General features: G+C 38.0%; 1 protein-coding gene across 2 annotated transcripts in view; it reads left to right on the top strand.

Annotated features, from left to right (window-relative positions):
• Nucleotides 1-19,343, top strand: part of LOC114658374 (dihydropyrimidine dehydrogenase [NADP(+)]-like) — a 1,245,381-nt gene that overhangs the window by 1,026,394 nt on the left and 199,644 nt on the right. For both annotated transcript variants that reach the window (XM_028810459.2, XM_051933021.1), the window contains one exon: nucleotides 10,549-10,691. In XM_028810459.2, coding sequence (XP_028666292.2) covers nucleotides 10,549-10,691 — 143 coding nt within the window. The remainder of the gene's footprint in view (nucleotides 1-10,548; nucleotides 10,692-19,343) is intronic.

Here is a 19,343-nt window from a genome sequence, read left to right as displayed (position 1 = left end):
TTTATACGTACTGCATCAAGCATGTGTGCAGACCATCACATAAAACATATGCTTTTATACTTGTGTGAGCTCATGCATTTCAAGTATATACAGTGGAACCTCGGTTCACTAACGTCTCGGTACATATACAAATCGGTTTACGACAAAAAAGTTCACCAAACTTTTGCCTCGGTTCATGACCACACACTCGGTATACGAACAAGCCAGTTTCCCTTTCGGTTTGTAGATGTTCAGTCTCTCCCTGTGCATTTCCTGTGCAGCGAGCAAGAGAGAGAGCGCGACACACACACACACACACACACACACACACACACACACACACACACACACACGCACACACACAGAGGCAGCGCGAGAGAGAGCCGCGCGCACACACAGGCAGCGCCAGAGAGAGACAGACCACACACACAGGCAGCACAAGAGAGAGAGAGAGCCGTGCACACACACAGGTAGCGCGAGAGAGAGAGCCGCGCACACACACAGACAGTGTGAGAGAGAGAGACGCGCACACACACACAGAGGCAGCACAAGAGAGAGAGCTGGATGCAGAAGGTAGGAAGGCAGTTAAAGAATGCACTGGGCTTGATTTTGTTTTCACTTCTGTTTACAGCGATCGGTTTGTAGCGTGCATTGTTGCAATGTTACTTTTCTTGGTGGTTTATTAAATTACGGATTTTTTCAAATGTTCATTTTTTCCCTGTGCTTAAAACTCATTAAAAAAGTGTTTTTAGCCAGCGGTTGGTAGCGCTATAGCATGAACTATTGCAGTGTTAGTTTTCTCTGTTGTTCAAGGTTTTCTCAGCGTTATTCAATGTTTTTACATTTAGTTTACTATTACGCTGTGCATTCTGTGGTTTAATTAACTATATTTGTGCTTAAAAACTTAAAAAAAATATATATTTACATACAGTTCGTATGGTCTGGAACGGATTAATTGTACTTACATACAATCCTATGAGGGAAATTGCTTCAGTTCACGACCAAATCGGTTTACGACCAGAGTTTTGGAACGAATTATGGTCATGAACCGAGGTTCCACTGTATCTCTGCAGCCCGCGGCCTCTATACTGGAGCTCCAAGTAGGTAGAGTTGACTTGAATGGTTGCCAATAGAGTCTAGCTGCAGACCTCCAGATCTCCGCACAGTTGCACTATGGTTAAGAATAGAGTTGTGGGAGGTTTATAGATAGATAGATAGATAGATAGATAGATAGATAGATAGATAGATAGATAGATAGATAGATAGATAGATAGATAGATAGATAGATAGATAGATACTTTATTAATCCCAAGGGGAAATTCACATACTCCAGCAGCAAAAAATATTAAATTAAAGAGTAATAAAAAATGCAGGTAAAAAACAGACAATAACTTGAATAATGCTCAACGTTTACCCCCTCTGGTGGAATTGAAGAGTCACATAGTTTGGGGGAGGAATGATCTTCTCAGTCTGTCAGTGGAGCAGGACAGTGACAGCAGTCTGTCGCTGAAACTGCTCCTCTGTCTGGAGATGACACTGTTTAATGGATGTAGTGGATTCTCCATAATTGATAGGAGCCTGCTGAGTGCCCGTTGTTCTGCTACGGATGTCAAACCGTCCAGCTGTATGCCAACAATAGAGCCTGCCTTCCTCACCAGTTTGTCCAGGTTTATGTGAGCCAAATAATGCAACAGAGTGTCCATTAAGTCAGCTCCTTCTACTCTTCATCCAATTGGCAAAACCTATTTTCTCTTAGTCAGTAGGTTGCAGTGTTTGGTCAATGTCAAATATCTAACAATTTCAGCACATAAGACCTGAGTTGTGTATGTGATTGTTCAGTCGAAGATGTCTACACTCAATGAAATTCTGCTGATAGAAGAAGAATTGTACCTATTACTACTTGCTTTCAGAGAGAAAATAATATATACCGTATTTACGTGTGTACCACGCGCACATTTTTTCCCGAAAATTAGCATTAGAAAATCAGGTGCGCATCATACATGAGGACATTTTTTTCTGTAATGTTTACTTCTTCTGCTTGGGCTTGCTTGCTCGCTCTTGCTCTCTCTCTCTCGCTCACTCACTCGTGCTCTCTCTCTCACGACGGAAGAAAGAAAAACTTTCAGCACAACAAAAACAGAAGGGTATTTCGCGGAAAACATGCCCTAAGCGCTTCCTATACAATCACAACACGCGTAGTACACGGGGCAAAACAGTTTTCGCCATTTTCTTTGTAAAACTTGCGCGTCCTACACGAGGGCACGTGGCACATGAGTAAAAACGGTATATAAAAAATACTTTTTAAAAACCACGCTTATATTAAGTTAAAAAGTGTACTACTGCGGTGGGTTGGCACCCTGCCCTGGATTGGTTCCCTGCCTTGTGCCCTGTGTTGGCTGGGATTGGCTCCAGCAGACCCCCGTGACCCTGTGTTCAGATTCAGCGGGTTGGAAAATGGATGGATGGATGGATGAAAGTGTACTAAAAAGTAAAAAATTAGTCTCTCATACATCACTTGTAAAATAAAAGCGTGGGTGCTTTCATCAATCAATATTCAAAAAACACTTCTTAAAATCTTAGCAAAAGCACCTACCTTTTATTTTAGCGTGGTTTTTAAAAAGTTTTTATATATATATATATATATATATATATTATTTTCAACTTTTTAGTCTTGGTTTGTTTTAGAATAATTTTGTAATCAAGATTTTAACATTTTCTTTACTATTTCTATCTATTACTAGCACCATCTATTGGTGAAATCTTGAACTATTCTTCACATGAAAATTTCATTTCTTAATTAACATGGATTAATTGACCAATTAGTGAAACTGATTATTGATTCATGTATTGTCATTGGAAGTGAGTAAGTGTGCAGAATTTCAAGTCATTTGTACAATAGGAAGTGGGTTAAATATCGATTACAAGATTTGTACAAGAGGCCATTTTGATAGATAGATAGATAGATAGATAGATAGATAGATAGATAGATAGATAGATAGATAGATAGATAGATAGATAGATAGATAGATAGATAGATAGATAGATAGATAGATAGATAGATAGATGTCATATTAAATAAACAAGAATATAGACTATAGAGATTTCCAAAGTTTGGTAATGTATAATGAAAGTCATGTTAACAGAAGATCCTGTTAATAAAAGATGAGGCCTGTTGACTGCAGAGGAGAAAAAAACAAAACTTCCACCATTCCCAGGAAAATAAACCTAAATGGTGGTGTCTCTATTGCTTTGGGAAAGAAAACTCAGAGTTTAGCTTACCTGCTGTGGGACAAATGGAAGCTCTTCCCCCTCCTGATGTTCAACAACATGCTGAAGCCCATAATAGTGTTACAAGAAAATGGTGCAATGCTGTGTCTAGACTCTGTGGCTTTCTGAAACAGTTAGTTCTGTACAGATTAACAAGATAGCTTCAGCTGAATAGCCTGTTCTTCTTAAGATGTTTCTTTTGCTCTTAGTAAACGTTACAGTTATTGCCTATTGATTCCACTAGCTCTAAATAACTCATTCCTTCATCTGATCTTACTTCCTACCCTCTGTATAAATTCTTTCATATACTATCCCCTAACTGGAGACCACTGTCAACTTTGTGCACAACGCTGTGTAAGGTAGTTCACCACTCAGTTCTGAGTCTGACAAACAAATATTCTGTTTGTCCTTTCAATGTCAAGGAATTTAGTTTTTAAAGATCTTCTTGGTGTCTAGAAACCCAAATTATCAACAGACCCAGTTCAAATATGTTGACCGTTTAATTTCCACCCCACACAAGCACCTGGGGATTGAGTTTCAACCTTAACTGTCATCTCTGTTTCTTGAAAACATCGGGCAACTTTATGTAAAAGTTTTGGGAATGTCCATCAATGTTTAGCGTTAGGTCTGCTGTACCTTGCATCCATTGTCTCTATTAATATTTCTGTCATTCCTCATGGGGTAAATTGCTTTCCATGGCCTTGTCATTCTGCCCTCCAATCAGCCCCTGTCTCTATCTGGCTATATCTCTTACCATTTCACCATCTAATAGCTAATGGCTGCCATCACATCATCCAGGTGGATACTACAGATTAGTGCTGGCACTCCCTAAAAGAACTCTGAGTAGTGAGAAAAGCACTATATGAAAATAAAGATGTACGAGGGCAATCCCAAAAGTAAGGTCTCCTATTTTTTTAGAAATACAAACAACCATTTATTTTCTATAATGTTTACATCATTTTAAAGGTTAAAGACTTATTTATTTTTCTACATAATCGCCATTTCGGTCGGTGCATTTTTGTAGATGCTGTGGTAGTTTTAGAATGCCCATGTCATACCAGCTCGCCGCCATGTCCTTCAGGAAGTGTTGAACCTCATCTTTCACCTCTTCGTCAGAGCAGAATCGCCTTCCGGACAAATGTTCTTTCAACTTAGGGAACAGGTGGTAGTCACTGGGTGCCAAGTCTGGACTATAGGGTGGGTGGGTGATGAAGTTCCAACCGCCGATCTTTACGCATGTTTTCCTCAACCTTCACAACTGTCTCGTCGGAAATTGACGGTCTCCTGCGCGAACTTCGCACTCGGCGGTAGTGTTCAATGGGAGCTCCATTTTCAAGGGCTGCCAAGCCAAGACTGAGCATCCCAGCGAAGCCGCACATGCTTGTTTGGGAGTGGAGGAAGCACCAATCACAACAGTGTGGCCAACAGCCGTACGAACAGTTTCTCTACATCCCCACCGCTTTGGAGACCTTACTTTTGGGATTGCCCTCGTATTATTATTATTACCTCTAAACCTTTCTTTGTTCCGTATTTACTCAAACAACAATAGCAACAAAAGTTTTGCTTGCTTCTCAATGGAAATGACAATTCTCTCTCTCCCTTTTGGGAGACTTAAGGGTGTGTGTGTCCCTTCCAGAAGCTGGTTTGTTATCTCTCTATTAAAAAAGTTTTCCGTCGTGTCTGCACTACCCTCCCCACTGCTTGTCCAATCATTTCTCCTACTGTGCACATCCTCTGTCAGTACCACCCCGTGACTCTGTCAGTGCTAACTCAATTCAATACAGTCAGTTATAATGGCAAGGCAGAAAAGGAAATTATCGATTCAAGAACGTCGAATTTTAGATCTTGATAGAATAAGAGAGGCAAGAGCTGATAATGAACAAAAATATAATAAAACTCAAAAACTAAGAGAATCGTCCAATAAACAAAAAAGAGAAAACTATCCTGAATAATGTGTAAACAGCAATGCAAAAAAGCAGTGTTTATGGAATGTAAATTTTTTTTTTATTTACTTTTTATTACGTTTACTTTTTTCCTTCTACTTTTTCTTTTTTACCACGTTTTATTATTTATTGGTCTTTAGAATAGATGGCTGTAGTGAAATACTCAAGTAACTGATTTTCTATCAATAATAATTGAGGACCAAACCATCTTCCTCCTGCGCCCTGCATACTTTTCTATATACCATCTCTTTAAATACAATCGCTTTTTATAATGTAGGAGCTCCCTGACACCCTTCAAGTGGCTCAACCGGAAGATTGCAGACACCCAGCGCCTGCCTCTGGGGGTTGGCAAGTGAAGCGAGCAGGAGTGGAGCCCCTTAGTTTTACTACATTTTAAAATTTGTTTTGTTTAAGTTGTTGGCTTTTTTGCTTCAAAAAAAGATCAGATAAAAAAGGTCCCATTTCATGTCCAGAAGTAGTAGTTTTGGTAACAAGGACCTCGCAGAATATGAAGAAGAAATAAATAGGAAAGTTGGGTTAGCAGCAACGTGTAATATATTCTAAACTTTTATTTAAAGGAAATGATTCAAATCAGATTACAATGTGAACAGTAGCTCTAATGCGGGTGTACAATAAGTCTAATAAGTCACAAGTAGTAAGACTTCTGCCTGGATACACATGATGAGAATAAAGGGGCATCCGTTACACAGTCAGGCAGATCATTCCACAGTTTATGAGCTCTGTTGCTAAAGGATCAACTTCCAAGAGTAACACAATCCTTTAAATCTTTTGTCTTGGAATCACAGTGTGCATTCTCTTCTGATTCCTAAAGGGTGCCAAAGCCATTTACATTTAAGTGTTTCCATGTTAGAAGGAGGAGGAAATAAAAATAAATCTTTGTGGCATCATTTTGAATTAACTGCTAACTGGAAATGGAATGATTTGAACACTCAGTGAATAAAGTATTTCAGCAGTCACTCTGTCTCAGCAAAATGCAGGAGAAAGTTTCAGAAAGTGTTCACTGTCAGGTATTGGATAGTGCAGTAATGCAAGTACTAAGTGATGGAGTATTTCCAAAGGTACAGGAAGGCATATTTTGTGTTCTGATTTTGCATGACTAATCTTTAGGCCTGCTGAGTTGAGAGTATTGTGTTATTGTCTTACAGTCTTTCTATATATTAAGATTTTCTTTTCAATATTTAAAGGGAAAAAAAGTTAAAATGCAGTGAGTAGTTACAAATCAAAGCTAATATATAAAAAAAAATCACTCATACCTTTACTGTATAAACAAATATTCTGATTGTAGAGGTACAGGAAAATCTCAGGTTTCTTGGCACTCTAACATGAGGGATAAATTCACCTGTTAGAGTCAAGAAAGCCCACCAGAGCTCTTCTTTCTTAAAGTTAAAGAAGCCTGCAGTGTCACATGAATTGATGACCCTTATTTTCGGCTTGGCTATTAAAAGTGGTCTCCAAGGTCCCTTCAAGTTTCAGACCTCCAGTTGTGCATTCAAATCTAACCTTTATCTTCCTATGTGTAAGATTTTACACTGTAATTATAGGGGCCGCAAAAAAGGTTTGGGGAATTTGTATGCCATATACTTGAAAATTTGCAAAAAAAAGACTTACATTATTACAGACAATAAGTTCAAAGTGGAACTGACATAGACAGGTAAAATGGTGGAAATATATGTTGGAGGCAGGAAGAGTTGCTGGGAGCAAAACCGGAAATTATGTCATTAGGAGGAGGAGGGGATCTTGGTAGTTGAAACTGTCATCATTAGGATGACAATTCTGTTGAAGGTCTGCAGAATGTAAAGAGGAGAGAGTATTACTGGGCAGTGCCACCCCTTGGCTCAGCTGAGAAACATTTATTTTTGAGCCAGTAAACTGTCTTTTAATCACACGTGCATGACATTTACTCACATTAAATTTCATCTGTCTCAGATCTGCCCAAGCCTGTATGCTGTCCAAGTTGCTCTGTAACAATTCAGCTGATTCTACATTATCGTCCCTTCCACCAAGTTTGGTATCATCTGCAAACTTAACCAGCTTATCTTAATTCATAATTTGCCAGCCTCCTCACTCACTCACTCACATCCGTCCGAAGCCGAATGCGCAGTCGCCTTCTGCGCACATCCGAAGCCGAATGCGCAGTCGCCTTCTGAGCACGTCTGAAGCCGAATGCGCAGTCGCCTTCTGAGCACGTCCGAAGCCGAATGTGCAGTCGCCTTCTGTGCAGCTGCCCGAAAAACCTTACGAGACCGACATCGCGGCAGGCGGCGGATTTACGGCCACAAAAATTCAAAGAGAAAGGCGAGTTTGATTAAAGCTCTAGAGGTCTGAAAGGCGATTTCGACTACAGGTCGAGGCCTAATTACACATTATTATTCAATTACGCATTCATTCAATACACCTATATCAGGTTTGTGGTGCTTATACTTATTACTATTCCACTCGTGCCCGTTTCATCTTACGTTGTCGAAACGGGCTCTTTGTCTAGTTAATTATATTCTTCATCAATCATTATTCGTATATGTCTGCTATAAATTCATAAGAAAAATTCAGTAATTGGCCAAAAATTTACAAATGGCCCATTTAAAAGTAATAAAACAACATCCTCACCCCACTATACAATTCTAAGAATTGATTTGAGTGTCATTTTCAGTAGAAATTGGGATCTTACAGGGTGGTGTGACATGTAAATACTTATATGAAGAGAGAGACAAAAGATCATTCTTTGACTCCAACCATCTTTAAAAGTGACTGTAAGCTTTATAATAATGGACCAAGATGGCTTTTATGATTGCAAATAAAACATAAACAGGGTGTTAAATGCACATCTAGACTAATCACGTCAGACAAATTTTCTGCATTATTAAGATTTTATAACCAACAATATTTAAGTGAAAATCAAATGGATTATTTTAAGGTAAAATGAAAAAAGGAAGCCTCATGTGTATCAAATTTTTCTACCAATTTTCCATTTTGATGTACCATTTTGAGATTATGCTTAAGGACAGTTGACAGCATTCCTGAAGGAAATAAACCTGTATAGAGTCCAGACTGGTCACCCTTCTCCTTCTATAATTTCATAAAAAAATCCATAATCACATAAAGTAAAATATGATGAGGTGGTCTGTTGTTATCGGTTTAGTTTAGTATATTTTTATAAATGACATTTAAAACAGCCAGCATTGATCAAAGTGCTGCACATTAAAACAAATAAAGGTAAAAAGAACTACATTTAAGACAAGATAAAGGTAAATAAAAGACATACAACATAAAACTCAAGAAAGATATTAAAGTAACTGATTCTAATAAAAAGCCCAAGAAAAAGGATGCGTTTTCAGCCTGGATTTAAAAAAGGCCGCATTTGTTGCCGACATAACATTGATTGTTCCTGATCCTTTGGGCAGCTATTGCAAAAGCACGCTCACCTTTAAGCTTTAGCCGAGCCCTCAACACCACTAAGATTGTCTGATCAGAGGACTTAAGTTAGCAAAATGGAATGTAAAGATGTAAAAAGTTGGAAAGACATGAAGGTGTTAATCCTTTTGAGCTCTTAAAACGACAAACAATAGCAACTTAAATCAACCCTGGCACGGACTGGACGCCAATAAAAGAAAGCTAATACAGGAAGATTGGTTCATGCATACGTGTGCCCACCAAAAATCTAGCAGCAGTGTTTTGGACCAGTTCTAGATAAGAAAGGGATTGTTGGATAACTCCAGTGTGTAGTGAGTTACAGTACTTGTGTTCCATTCGTGAAGAAATGAAGGTATGAGTCACCTTTTCATGATCTACAAAAGGAGCCTGATCTTGGTTAAAACTCTTAGTATGAAATAAAGGCCTTAAGAACAGAAACCATATGTTCAGTTGAGGTTAACTATTAAAATATCAGACCTTAGGTCCTAGAGTTTAATATATGGTGCTAGTGGACCGAGATTGTAGTACAATCAGTGGAACTATGGAGGTCAAAGAGCCCAAACATCACAATCTCGGTTTTCTTTACATTAAAATCAAGAATATTTAATGACATTCAAAATTTAATGTCTTCTACACAATCCAATAAGGACTTAAGGGAGTGATCCCATTTCAGTGGTGAATAGATCTGAGTGTCATCAGTGTAACAGTGGAAAGAGATATTTCTTTTTAAAAGGTTGACCCTATGGAGAGCATGTGCAATGAGTATGACAAAGGACTCAAAATATTCTCTTAGAGAGAGGGGCAGAGGAGGAGCAGCAGTTCCCAAGACATATAGGGAAACGTCTGCCTATCAGGTAGAACATGAACAAGCAAGGGTATTCCAAAACCCTACACAAGATGGTTAATAAGGATATAATGTCAAAAAGCATAAAGAGTGCAGAATACTGAGAATCAGCTATTACCCATCCATCATCCAACCCGTTAAATCCTAACTACAGGGTCACGGGATCAGCTATTAATATCAATAACAATATCATTACAGACTTTAAAAGAGCAGATTCACTACTTTGGTGAGTTTTAAAGACAGACTGGAATATGTCACCAATGCCACTTCCTTTTAAAATGGCCTGGATTTACAGAAGAATAGCTTTCTTCAGAATCTTAGAGAGAAATGGCAAATCTAAGACTTGAAAGAATTGTAGGATCCAGATTTGGCTTTTTAATCAAAAGCCATACCAAAGCATGTTTCAAATAAGCTGGAACACACCCATTGTCATGTCAAAATACTAGGTCAGTATACAGCTATTACAAATGACTAGGCCAATATTAGACAATATTCATAATACTATGTCCAACAATGTCAAATGTCTGTTTAAGAAGCCGTTTAAGGTTAGCAATGACTGTCGAGGCTTGGTTCACATCTCTAATGAAAAATGTGAGCTCAGAAAATGGACAGATTAGGCAGACTGCTCTTTTTATATCTGGTGTTGCATGCTGTAATGTGTTAACTCCATAATAAATAACACAATATATTATTATTAGTCAGTACTGAACAGAGTGGCTTCTACTCCCCCTATTGTTATTGACCACCAAATTCTATGCAGTGTATCTCAGGAAAGGACAATTGCAAACAGATACTTACTTAACTTTATTAAAAGTGTTAGTGTAGGATTGTGCTCTGTGTTTGTGTGTGTGCGCGTGTGGCTTTGTTTTACTGGCATTCTTCTACACCTCCTGTGATTGTTTTCTCTGCCAAAGAAGCAGATACAGAAGGTGCTTGCTTTTATTATTGTTATTTCATTTCAGTCTGGGATTTGTTACAACTCTCCTGGCACACATATTTGTATCCCAGAAGTACTGGCATGGGCATTTCATATGAAACAACAGAGTGCTGGTAATAATAACATCGCTTCAATTCTTATACCAACAGGAAATGCCATCAGACCTATCGCCTTAAGAGCGGTATCGGCCGTCGCAAGTGCCTTGCCTGGGTTTCCCATTTTAGCTACAGGTGGAATTGATTCAGCAGAAACTGGCATGCAGTTCCTCCAAGCTGGGGCTTCTGTACTGCAGGTAAGTTAACATTCATGGTTGTTTTCCTTTTAGCTTAGGCAATTTGAATTTGAAGAACCTATTAGCTTTACTCCTTAACAAAAAAAAAACTGTTATGTTCTTTTTCCATAAAGACATTTAGTTTATTATTTCTTTGTGCTCAATTTCTCATAATGTAGAACTATCATCAGTCATTTTCTACATTGTAACCACTTTACAGATTCTACAATTAATTCCTACTCCTGATGGAAAACCTGAAGCAATATTTAGTGTGGCCTAGTGGGTCAGGAACTGGACATAAAACAACAAGGTTGCCACATCCATCCCAACCATTCTGTGCTACTTTGAATAAGTCATTTAACCTGTCTGTTTGCCATTTGTTACAAAATACACGTGTGCAGAATCATTCTTTATCTGTGTATTTATAAAGCTCCACTAAACAGTGTTTATTTTTGGTATATCCATAATCAGAGTTGATTTCATGACAATCTATACACAACTTTTCTGACTTTCAAAATGTAAATGTGACAAAAAACATTCAAACAATCAGTCTAATGGGGTTTAATTTTAAATCAGTTCACACAGCAGGCTACGTAAGAGTGTGGTACAGATAGCCAAAACAGCACAAAAACTAGCAAAATAAAAAACAAAATATATGGAGTTTGTTAAAGGTGGATAAAATTAGAAGGCTATGCACTTAGGGAAAACAAATGTTATGAATTGTTTGACGTTTTCTAGAATCTTATATGCATAAGGTAAGATAACCCACATGTGAAATGTTCCTCATTGAGCTCCTGCCTTGATTCCGTATAGTTTATATAATTTACCATGTGCTATTTGTTTATTCAACTGTTTATTTTGTAATTATCCCAAATGAAGATCAGTCCCCATGATATCAAGAATCACAGACTAAGAAATCAGTCCCAACTGGCAAATTTAGTCCTACTCTTAAGAGTAGAAGTAATAGCATTTTTTGATTTTTCTTTTAATTTAGGAATCTACTTCAAGAGAGCATCGTAAGTGTTCATTAGTGCCATTTTGTGGCTTAGTGTGTCGTAAAATGGTGGCATCATTCATTCTCAAATGTGATCTCCACCCATTAGCTTGCAGTAGATGTAAGACGCTTCATAAATACTTCTCACGTCCTACTCTGGGGTAGGACAAATTCTTATCCTAGTCAGATGTTTAGTGCAATTCCTAGGAGTATTTCTGAGACATTTAATTTGCTTGGGCACAGATCACATATTAGAAGAAATCCAGAAATTTCAAAGGGGGTTGCATTCTTTTTTTTAACGACAATCAGTGTCTATCAGTGGCACAAGGAGGGCAATGGTTTTGCTGCTGCCTCACAGCTCCATAAAGATGGGGCTCAAATACTTTATTGAGTTTACTCTTTCTCATGCCTGCATGGATTTAACTACTGAGTATGTTATTTCTTCTCCCCTAACTCAAAGATATTCATGTTTGATTCATTTAGTGACTCTGACACGGGTCTACCATGAATAAAACTGTGGATGTGAGTAAAAGTGAATGGACCGGCACCCTGATGCTGCCAGGATAGATTCCCCATGTTTCCTGAACAGGTCTGAATAGCTAAATGTGTACGGACTTCCACACACTCCAAATAAATTGAACTGTGAAGTGCAAGGCCCCTGGACGTCCAGCATCTCCCAGAACAGTAGTGTATTATCCACTAGAAAAAACTGACAAGTGCAGTGTGCATCTGGTGGTGTTGTAGCAAGTGCGGACATTATGAATGCCTTTTTACGATTTAAATTGTTGAAGAGAAATATATGACAGGGATTGAGAGATTGAATGAGCACTTAGATTTCAATACATTGTGGAAAATATGCGTTCCTCAAACTGAGAATAAAAGCCTAACAGCCCAGAATTGTATAAAAGGAACATTTTTGAAATATTTTAAGTAGTTTTTAATATTCTATACCACGGTCTCTTCAATGAAAACCTATTGTGTTCAACTGGAAGAATCCCAATCCACCCACTCCTCAAGACAGTAGGAAAGCAATGTTGTGTATAATCTCAGGTAAAAAAAATATATCTTTATGAGGATCTGTTCAGAACTTTTTCAGAGGTTTGCAAGAACTCTTTAATATTATTTTAGAGCACACATGCTAAGCCTGTACTCAAACTTTTATTTCACTTGCTGTTTCACTGTTTACAGAGAACCATTTTAGACCGGACACTTTAGTCATATAGCTGTCTTTCTCAGGTCAGTGTTGAAATGTTGAATTTCATGGACTGTCTTTAGAGCATATTGTGCTTGCTATTTTTTTATTTTTTATTGAGTTATGTTATAATGTTTTATTTCCAAGCAAAATGATTTATTCGAAATAGGAAAGGATAAACACATCTAATGGAGATAAGAAAATCATTTACCTTTTTGTCATTAGGGCCATCCCATACATTGTAAGTTATCATTTCTGTTATGTGATGTGGTTGGTACACGTCCCTCATCAGCAGTATGAAACGCTATCCTCACCTCCACTTACAAGCCACAGGTGCCTCTGCAGGTCTGAGTCCCTGCTTTTATAATGTCACAGACAGCCCTACTACTAATATCTGTGGGAGCCGGAGTACTATACTCCTAATAAATTGAACTGCATCCTCATTGCCATAATGCTGCTTATGTACCACTGAAATAATAATTTCCAAGGCATTCCCTACAAGTACAAGAGGCACCATACCCTAGTTGTCATCATTCCATTCTGCTGGAAGAAAAGAATATGTTGCTCCCACCAGACCTCCGTGTATTTTCAGTGTCTTGTAAAGCTTTATCCCTTCTCTGTAGAGCCTTTGACACCCACTATCCTCCCTCTGTCCTGGCACCGCACTAAGGTATATAAAAAGGTGCCCAAAATAGTTTCCAGCACTTTCTGTCTTTAAGTCAAAATTAACTGGAAATGTCTGCAATTTTTTACGTAGATAATTGAAAATATTTTGTTTGCTAATGCATCACTGCAGAGCAATCTATTTCAATGCACATGAACTGTTATCCTTCAAAATGGTATTGTGTGGTGATATGCCTCTTGAACAAAAAGCTGTCGAAGGAGATTAGGATGAAAATTGAGGAATGGAGCAAATAAAACTAGTTACTGTAAGAGTGTGTTGAAACAATATGACAATAAATTACTAGCAAAATTGTGTTGCAGGCTTTCTGGGAAATCTTCATAGTTAGCTATTATTCAAATAAACATTTTACTTGATCTTAGATTTTATATGCAACAAACATGCAGCTGCAAGCAGAGAAAGAAAGTAGTAAGACCCAAGTTTAGTTATGAGGCACAGTTGTTTTTGGAACTTTATTGCAAAGATTACAAATAAAAGTGGAAGGTGTAGGCTATATGGAGAAAATGTTTGTATCCAATGACACAGAAAGAAAAAGGTAAACGTGTTTAAACCGAAAAATTGGACTTGCAGCCACTGCTATTCTGTCAATCAGTCCACACAGTCATTAGACATTTTCAGAAGCAAACTCCCTAGGGATAGTGGGTTTATTTTCCTGCCTTCACTCAAATGAACTCACAGTCCTTATTCTGCTGATGTTCTACCTTCCTTGCTCTTTCCTCTTGAGCAATTAAAATTAGAAGCATGATGTGCAACACCAATGGATGATGTGTTTTTACGTTTTTAATTATTTCTTCACTGTGCATGTCATGCCTTTGTCCTTCATTGACTTTTCCTAAATAACTGCAGTCTAAATGCCCATGTTGTTGTAGCTCTAAAATTCTATTAATAAAATACTGTATGATTGATAATAATTGTCTTTTTCCCCACACAAAGGACCCCCTATTACCTCCACAAGCAATGCCAATGAACACTGGTATCCTGGTGTGAATCACTGTCTGTCTCCTCCACTTCACTACATGGGGTTAAGACAATAATATAAATCTGAAACACTGACAGAACTCCAATTATTTCTGTTGGGTAGAAACAACTATAAACTCACTTAAAATGACATCACATTGTATTTCACACAACTTAGAATACAAAGTACACATCCAGCATCAATATAACATAAAGAAAGGAGAACATGCAAGATGGTATATTGAGAAAAGAGAAAGGTCACGAGTGAAGAGTACAGCACAGTGCCTCCTGGCTGACATCTTTGCCATTATATCAGGAACTTGCCACATTTTGTGCAGAACTGCATCATGTTTTATAAGCCTGGGCAGAACATAGCCATTGATGAGCACTTATTTCTTATGAAATTTCAATCATACAAGTCAGGCAAACCTGATAAGTCTGGCATACAATTGTGGATGTCTGCTGGAGTAAATAACAAATATATACAAAACACTATTCACTTTTTAAAGAAACATCCCACATGATTACCAGAGAAAGACAACAACTGTGGAGATGTGACTCATTTGATTCTTTCACAGGAATGGGAGAAATGTCACTGCTGACAATATTTTCACATTACTTTCCATGGCAAAAAAGCTGCTTGCCAAAAAGACAAACATCCTCTGTACAAATGTAAACAAAATGAAACAAGAGCCGTCACTCTGCTGTGAAAGGCAACCTAAGAGAGAGTCAAGATGGCAGCCATCAATAAAGTGCAGATGCGGTGTGTTAAATATGAGGATGCACACACAACAGAACCAAAGTGAATCAAGTGCCATCATTTTGTCTATGGGTGCTGCTCATAATAGACTTCAAAAATCTGAGCAGACCGCTGATGTGGGAAGTTATATAATCAGTTTACCAAGCTGCTTAATTCTGTGAAATATGTAAGTATGGCAATATTGTTTAACTATTTATGAAGAAAAAATGATATCTTCTACTTTATTTGTTATTTTATGTGCCAAGATGAAATACTATAGCAGGTTTATGATGAGTAGCAGCTTAACGTTTGGAAAGCATCCCATCAGATCCCGCTAACTCTTTGCAGAATGACACCATGGCAGGCAGGAAGATGAACACTCAATAAAACAAAAAATATGTAAAGGGTTTAAGTTTTGCATGTAAGAGCTGCTCACAAATGATGCCAAGAATCTGTGCTGACTGCTGATGAGGACTGTTTTGTAATAAGCCTACATGCATCTTTCTGTTTCTAAGTATTTACATATAGTTTTTACAGAACTGTGCAAATATGGTTGCAAATTTTAAACCATTTTCACATTTTATTTTAATTTAATTTCTTATTTTATGTGCCCAGCTGATTGGAATGTGTCATTTTGCTTTTAACAAATACTGAACCAGAACCAGTTATCTGCCAAGCAGCAGTGTGACCCTGGAACTTTTCTTTTTATTACTAAAAATGTATGCTAATATTTTAAGTGAAAATATATGCAGACGTTAACTCCATCTTTTTTAGCCTATTTGTGGTTTCTGGGAGTAGGGCAGTAGAGAGTTAATGGGCCATTAGTGAGAAGAAAAAGATTCAGACACCATTTATTGTAGCTTCATCAGTTATAGTACATTGAAATGCATAGTGGTTTTAGTGTTAAACCAACATTAAAAGTTAGGCTCTGCAGTGGGCTGGCGCCTTGCCCAGGATTGTTCCTGCCTTGCGCCCTGTGCTGGCTGGGATTGGCTCCAGCAGACCTCCGTGACCCTGTGTTAGGATGTAGCGGGTTGGACAATGACTGACTGACTGACTAACAGTTAGGCTTCTTTTTGTCTAGTGTTCAAGTGGCCTTCATTAAGAAAGTGGATAAAGGAGTATTATTTCATTAAAAAGTTACAGGTAAAAGCGTTATTTTTCAGGAAGTGTACATTGGTAAAATAAAATGATAAAGCTTCCTTATCTTCTTTCTACTAAGGCAATTAAATGGGCATGTACTATCATATAAAACTATCTATTATTTTGTCTGTTTTTACAAAGCTAGTGTAATATGTTTCATCTCTCCTTAATGGAATACTCTCCCGAAAAAAGATATTTTGTATATGTTTCTTGCCCCGTGTAGTTTGTAGTCATGGGCAAGAAATATTTTTAACCTGATGTTTTCATTCAAAATGGAGATAACAGATTTTCTGATATAGCAGGGTCTCTGGACAACAGCAAACAATAAAAAAAAAGTCCATGAAAAAATGTCACATTATCAATGTCACATAATCTATATGTCAGGTTATTCAGTTGTATCCTCACAACCTCCCAAACACACATATTTTTACTAAAATATTGTAAAATAAACCATTCATGGACAATGTTCTTGTGAATGACAATGGAATGTCCTCAGATTGCAGCCAAGTATTTGAACTGAAGACCCACCTCCTCACTTCATTTACTGAACAGGAGTCCAGCCCAGTAACAGCTTTTTCATTGGCTAACATTATGCTTCATGTGATATCAACAAAAAGTGCACACTGAGAAACATACAAAAACCAAATATTAGAAATGAAGGAAAAAACGAGTGAAAACATTATCAGGAAGAGAATATGCCTCATACTTGTGCATATCCAAGATGGTTCAACAAGCAGAAGGTCAGTTTGTCTCTGCATTTTCACAAGCTACTGCAAAATAATCCTGAGGTTCCATGAATATAAATATAATGATTTCATTTAACATAAGTGTTTTCTAGTAAGGGTGGCACAGTAGCTCTGTCACCTTACAACAAGGAGGCTGTGGTTCACGTCCAGAGTCCTCCCTGCTTGGATTTTGGATGTTCTCCCCATGTCCATGTGGGTTTCTTACAGGCGCTCTGATTTCCTCCCACAGTCCAGAAACCTGCAAGTTATGTGGATTGACAGTTGTAAATTGGCCCTAGTGTATGTGTGTGTCTGTGTGTCCACCAAGTGACAGACTGGCACACTGTCCAGAGATTATCCCTGACTTGTGCCCAATGCAGCTGGGATAGGCTCAAGCATCCTCATGACCCTGGTCAGGATTAAGTGGGTTTAGACAATGGATGGATTGATGAATGGATGATGGGAGGTGGGACTACAATTCAAATGCTTACTGTATATTCTCACAGATAAGTTCTCACGCAGATAAGTAGGGATTTGATTTTACAATATAATTTCTGGTATTTTATAATGTTGGTCATATAAGTCGAATGTGGAAGACTCACGCTATTGGTACAAGGGATTGTGATATGCTAACGTACACCTGAGAGAGTAACCATGAGCACACTGCCTTTTTTTTCTATGTGGGTGCGGCAATGCGCTGTATCAGCACGTGTTCCTAAGCTCTTTCTCTCTTTCTCTATCGTGTCTATGTGACCACACGGTAATACTCGAACTATTCCAAAGCAATGTTTGTACTGATTTGTGTTTTTTGTGTCTCACACCCTCATACACCTTTATCGTAAGAGCATCCCTTATCTATGATGGAGCGTTCGATCAGAAGAAAATATGAAGCTGGTTTTAAATTAAAAGTCATCGAAGTGATGAAAAAAATTGGTAACTGCGCTGCTGCAACAAAATTCGATGCATCTGAGAAACTGATGCGAGATTGGAGGAGGCAAGAAGATGTAAAAAAAAAAAAATTATGTGTCTCATTTTTGTATGCATATAAGTTTTTGTGTCACATATAAGTCGCGGTCTGATTTTATGATTGATTTTTCAGGTTTCAAGGCCTGACTTATGCGTGAGTATATACAGTATTTGTATCTGAGCTCATTCCATTTTCAGTCACAATAACGTTTTCAATAACAATGATATTTCAGTAAAAATACATATGTTTGGGATGTTGTAAGCATATGACTGGACAATTTGACTTGTGGATTATTATGCGGGGCGGCACGGTGGTGCAGTGGTAGCGCTACTGCCTCACAGTTCGCTTCCTGGGTCCTCCCTGCGTGGAGTTTGCATGTTCTCCTTATGTCTGCATGGGTTTCCTCCAGGTGCTCCAGTTTCCTCCCACAGTCCAAAGACATGCTGGTTAGGTGCATTGGCGATCCTAAATTATCCTTAGTGTGTGCTTGGTGTGTGGGTGTGCGTGTGTGTGCGCTCCCTGTGGTGGGCTGGCATCCTGCCTGGGGTTTGTTTCCTGCCTTGCGCCCTGTGTTGGCTGGGATTGGCTTCAGCAGACCCCCGTGACCCTGTAGTTAGAATATAGCTGGTTGGATAATGAATGGATGGATGGATTATTATGTAACAAAAGTAACGAGATTTTCTCATAGATGTTTTTGAAATTGTTGTTCACTATTGATGCCTATTATATCAGAAACTTATTTCTGTTCTGCATTAAAACATGAGATTAATTGGTTTTTCTTGGTCATCACCACAAACTACACTGGGTAAGTAACATAAAAAAATACCATTTTTCAGTTGAGTATTCCTTTATACTGTGTGTTCTTCACACCCTATCTTAGGCCAACTGTCTGTATATATCAAGACTATTTGTGATGGAGCTTCTGATGGGGACCATATTCTCCTATGAGCTTTTAAAAGCAGAGTAATCTTACTATACCAGTATAAAAAATAGATGAATAAGCTTCCCAAATTGACTTGAAAATTAATTAAATGTCTGAGTAAATGTTCTCATGACTTACAAGTGAGCACTATAACTATTGGTGTCAGGTAAGCTGATTTATGTGTTCTATTAAATAGAGGAATTTATGCATTTTTCTACATTCTTCTTTACAATGGCACTAGTGAATGGTCGGTCAATTGTGCAAATAAGAGTTTCACTATACTGCGTACACATGGCCATACAATAACTACTACTATCAAAGAAGTGTCACTATCGCTACACTGTGTCTTCCT

The sequence above is a fragment of the Erpetoichthys calabaricus genome, chromosome 10 (genome assembly GCF_900747795.2).
Source record: "Erpetoichthys calabaricus chromosome 10, fErpCal1.3, whole genome shotgun sequence".
In the NCBI taxonomy this organism is placed as follows: Eukaryota; Metazoa; Chordata; class Cladistia; order Polypteriformes; family Polypteridae; genus Erpetoichthys; species Erpetoichthys calabaricus.
The sequence above is the reverse complement of the archived record's forward strand: the minus strand, read 5'-3'. Positions and strand labels throughout refer to the sequence as shown.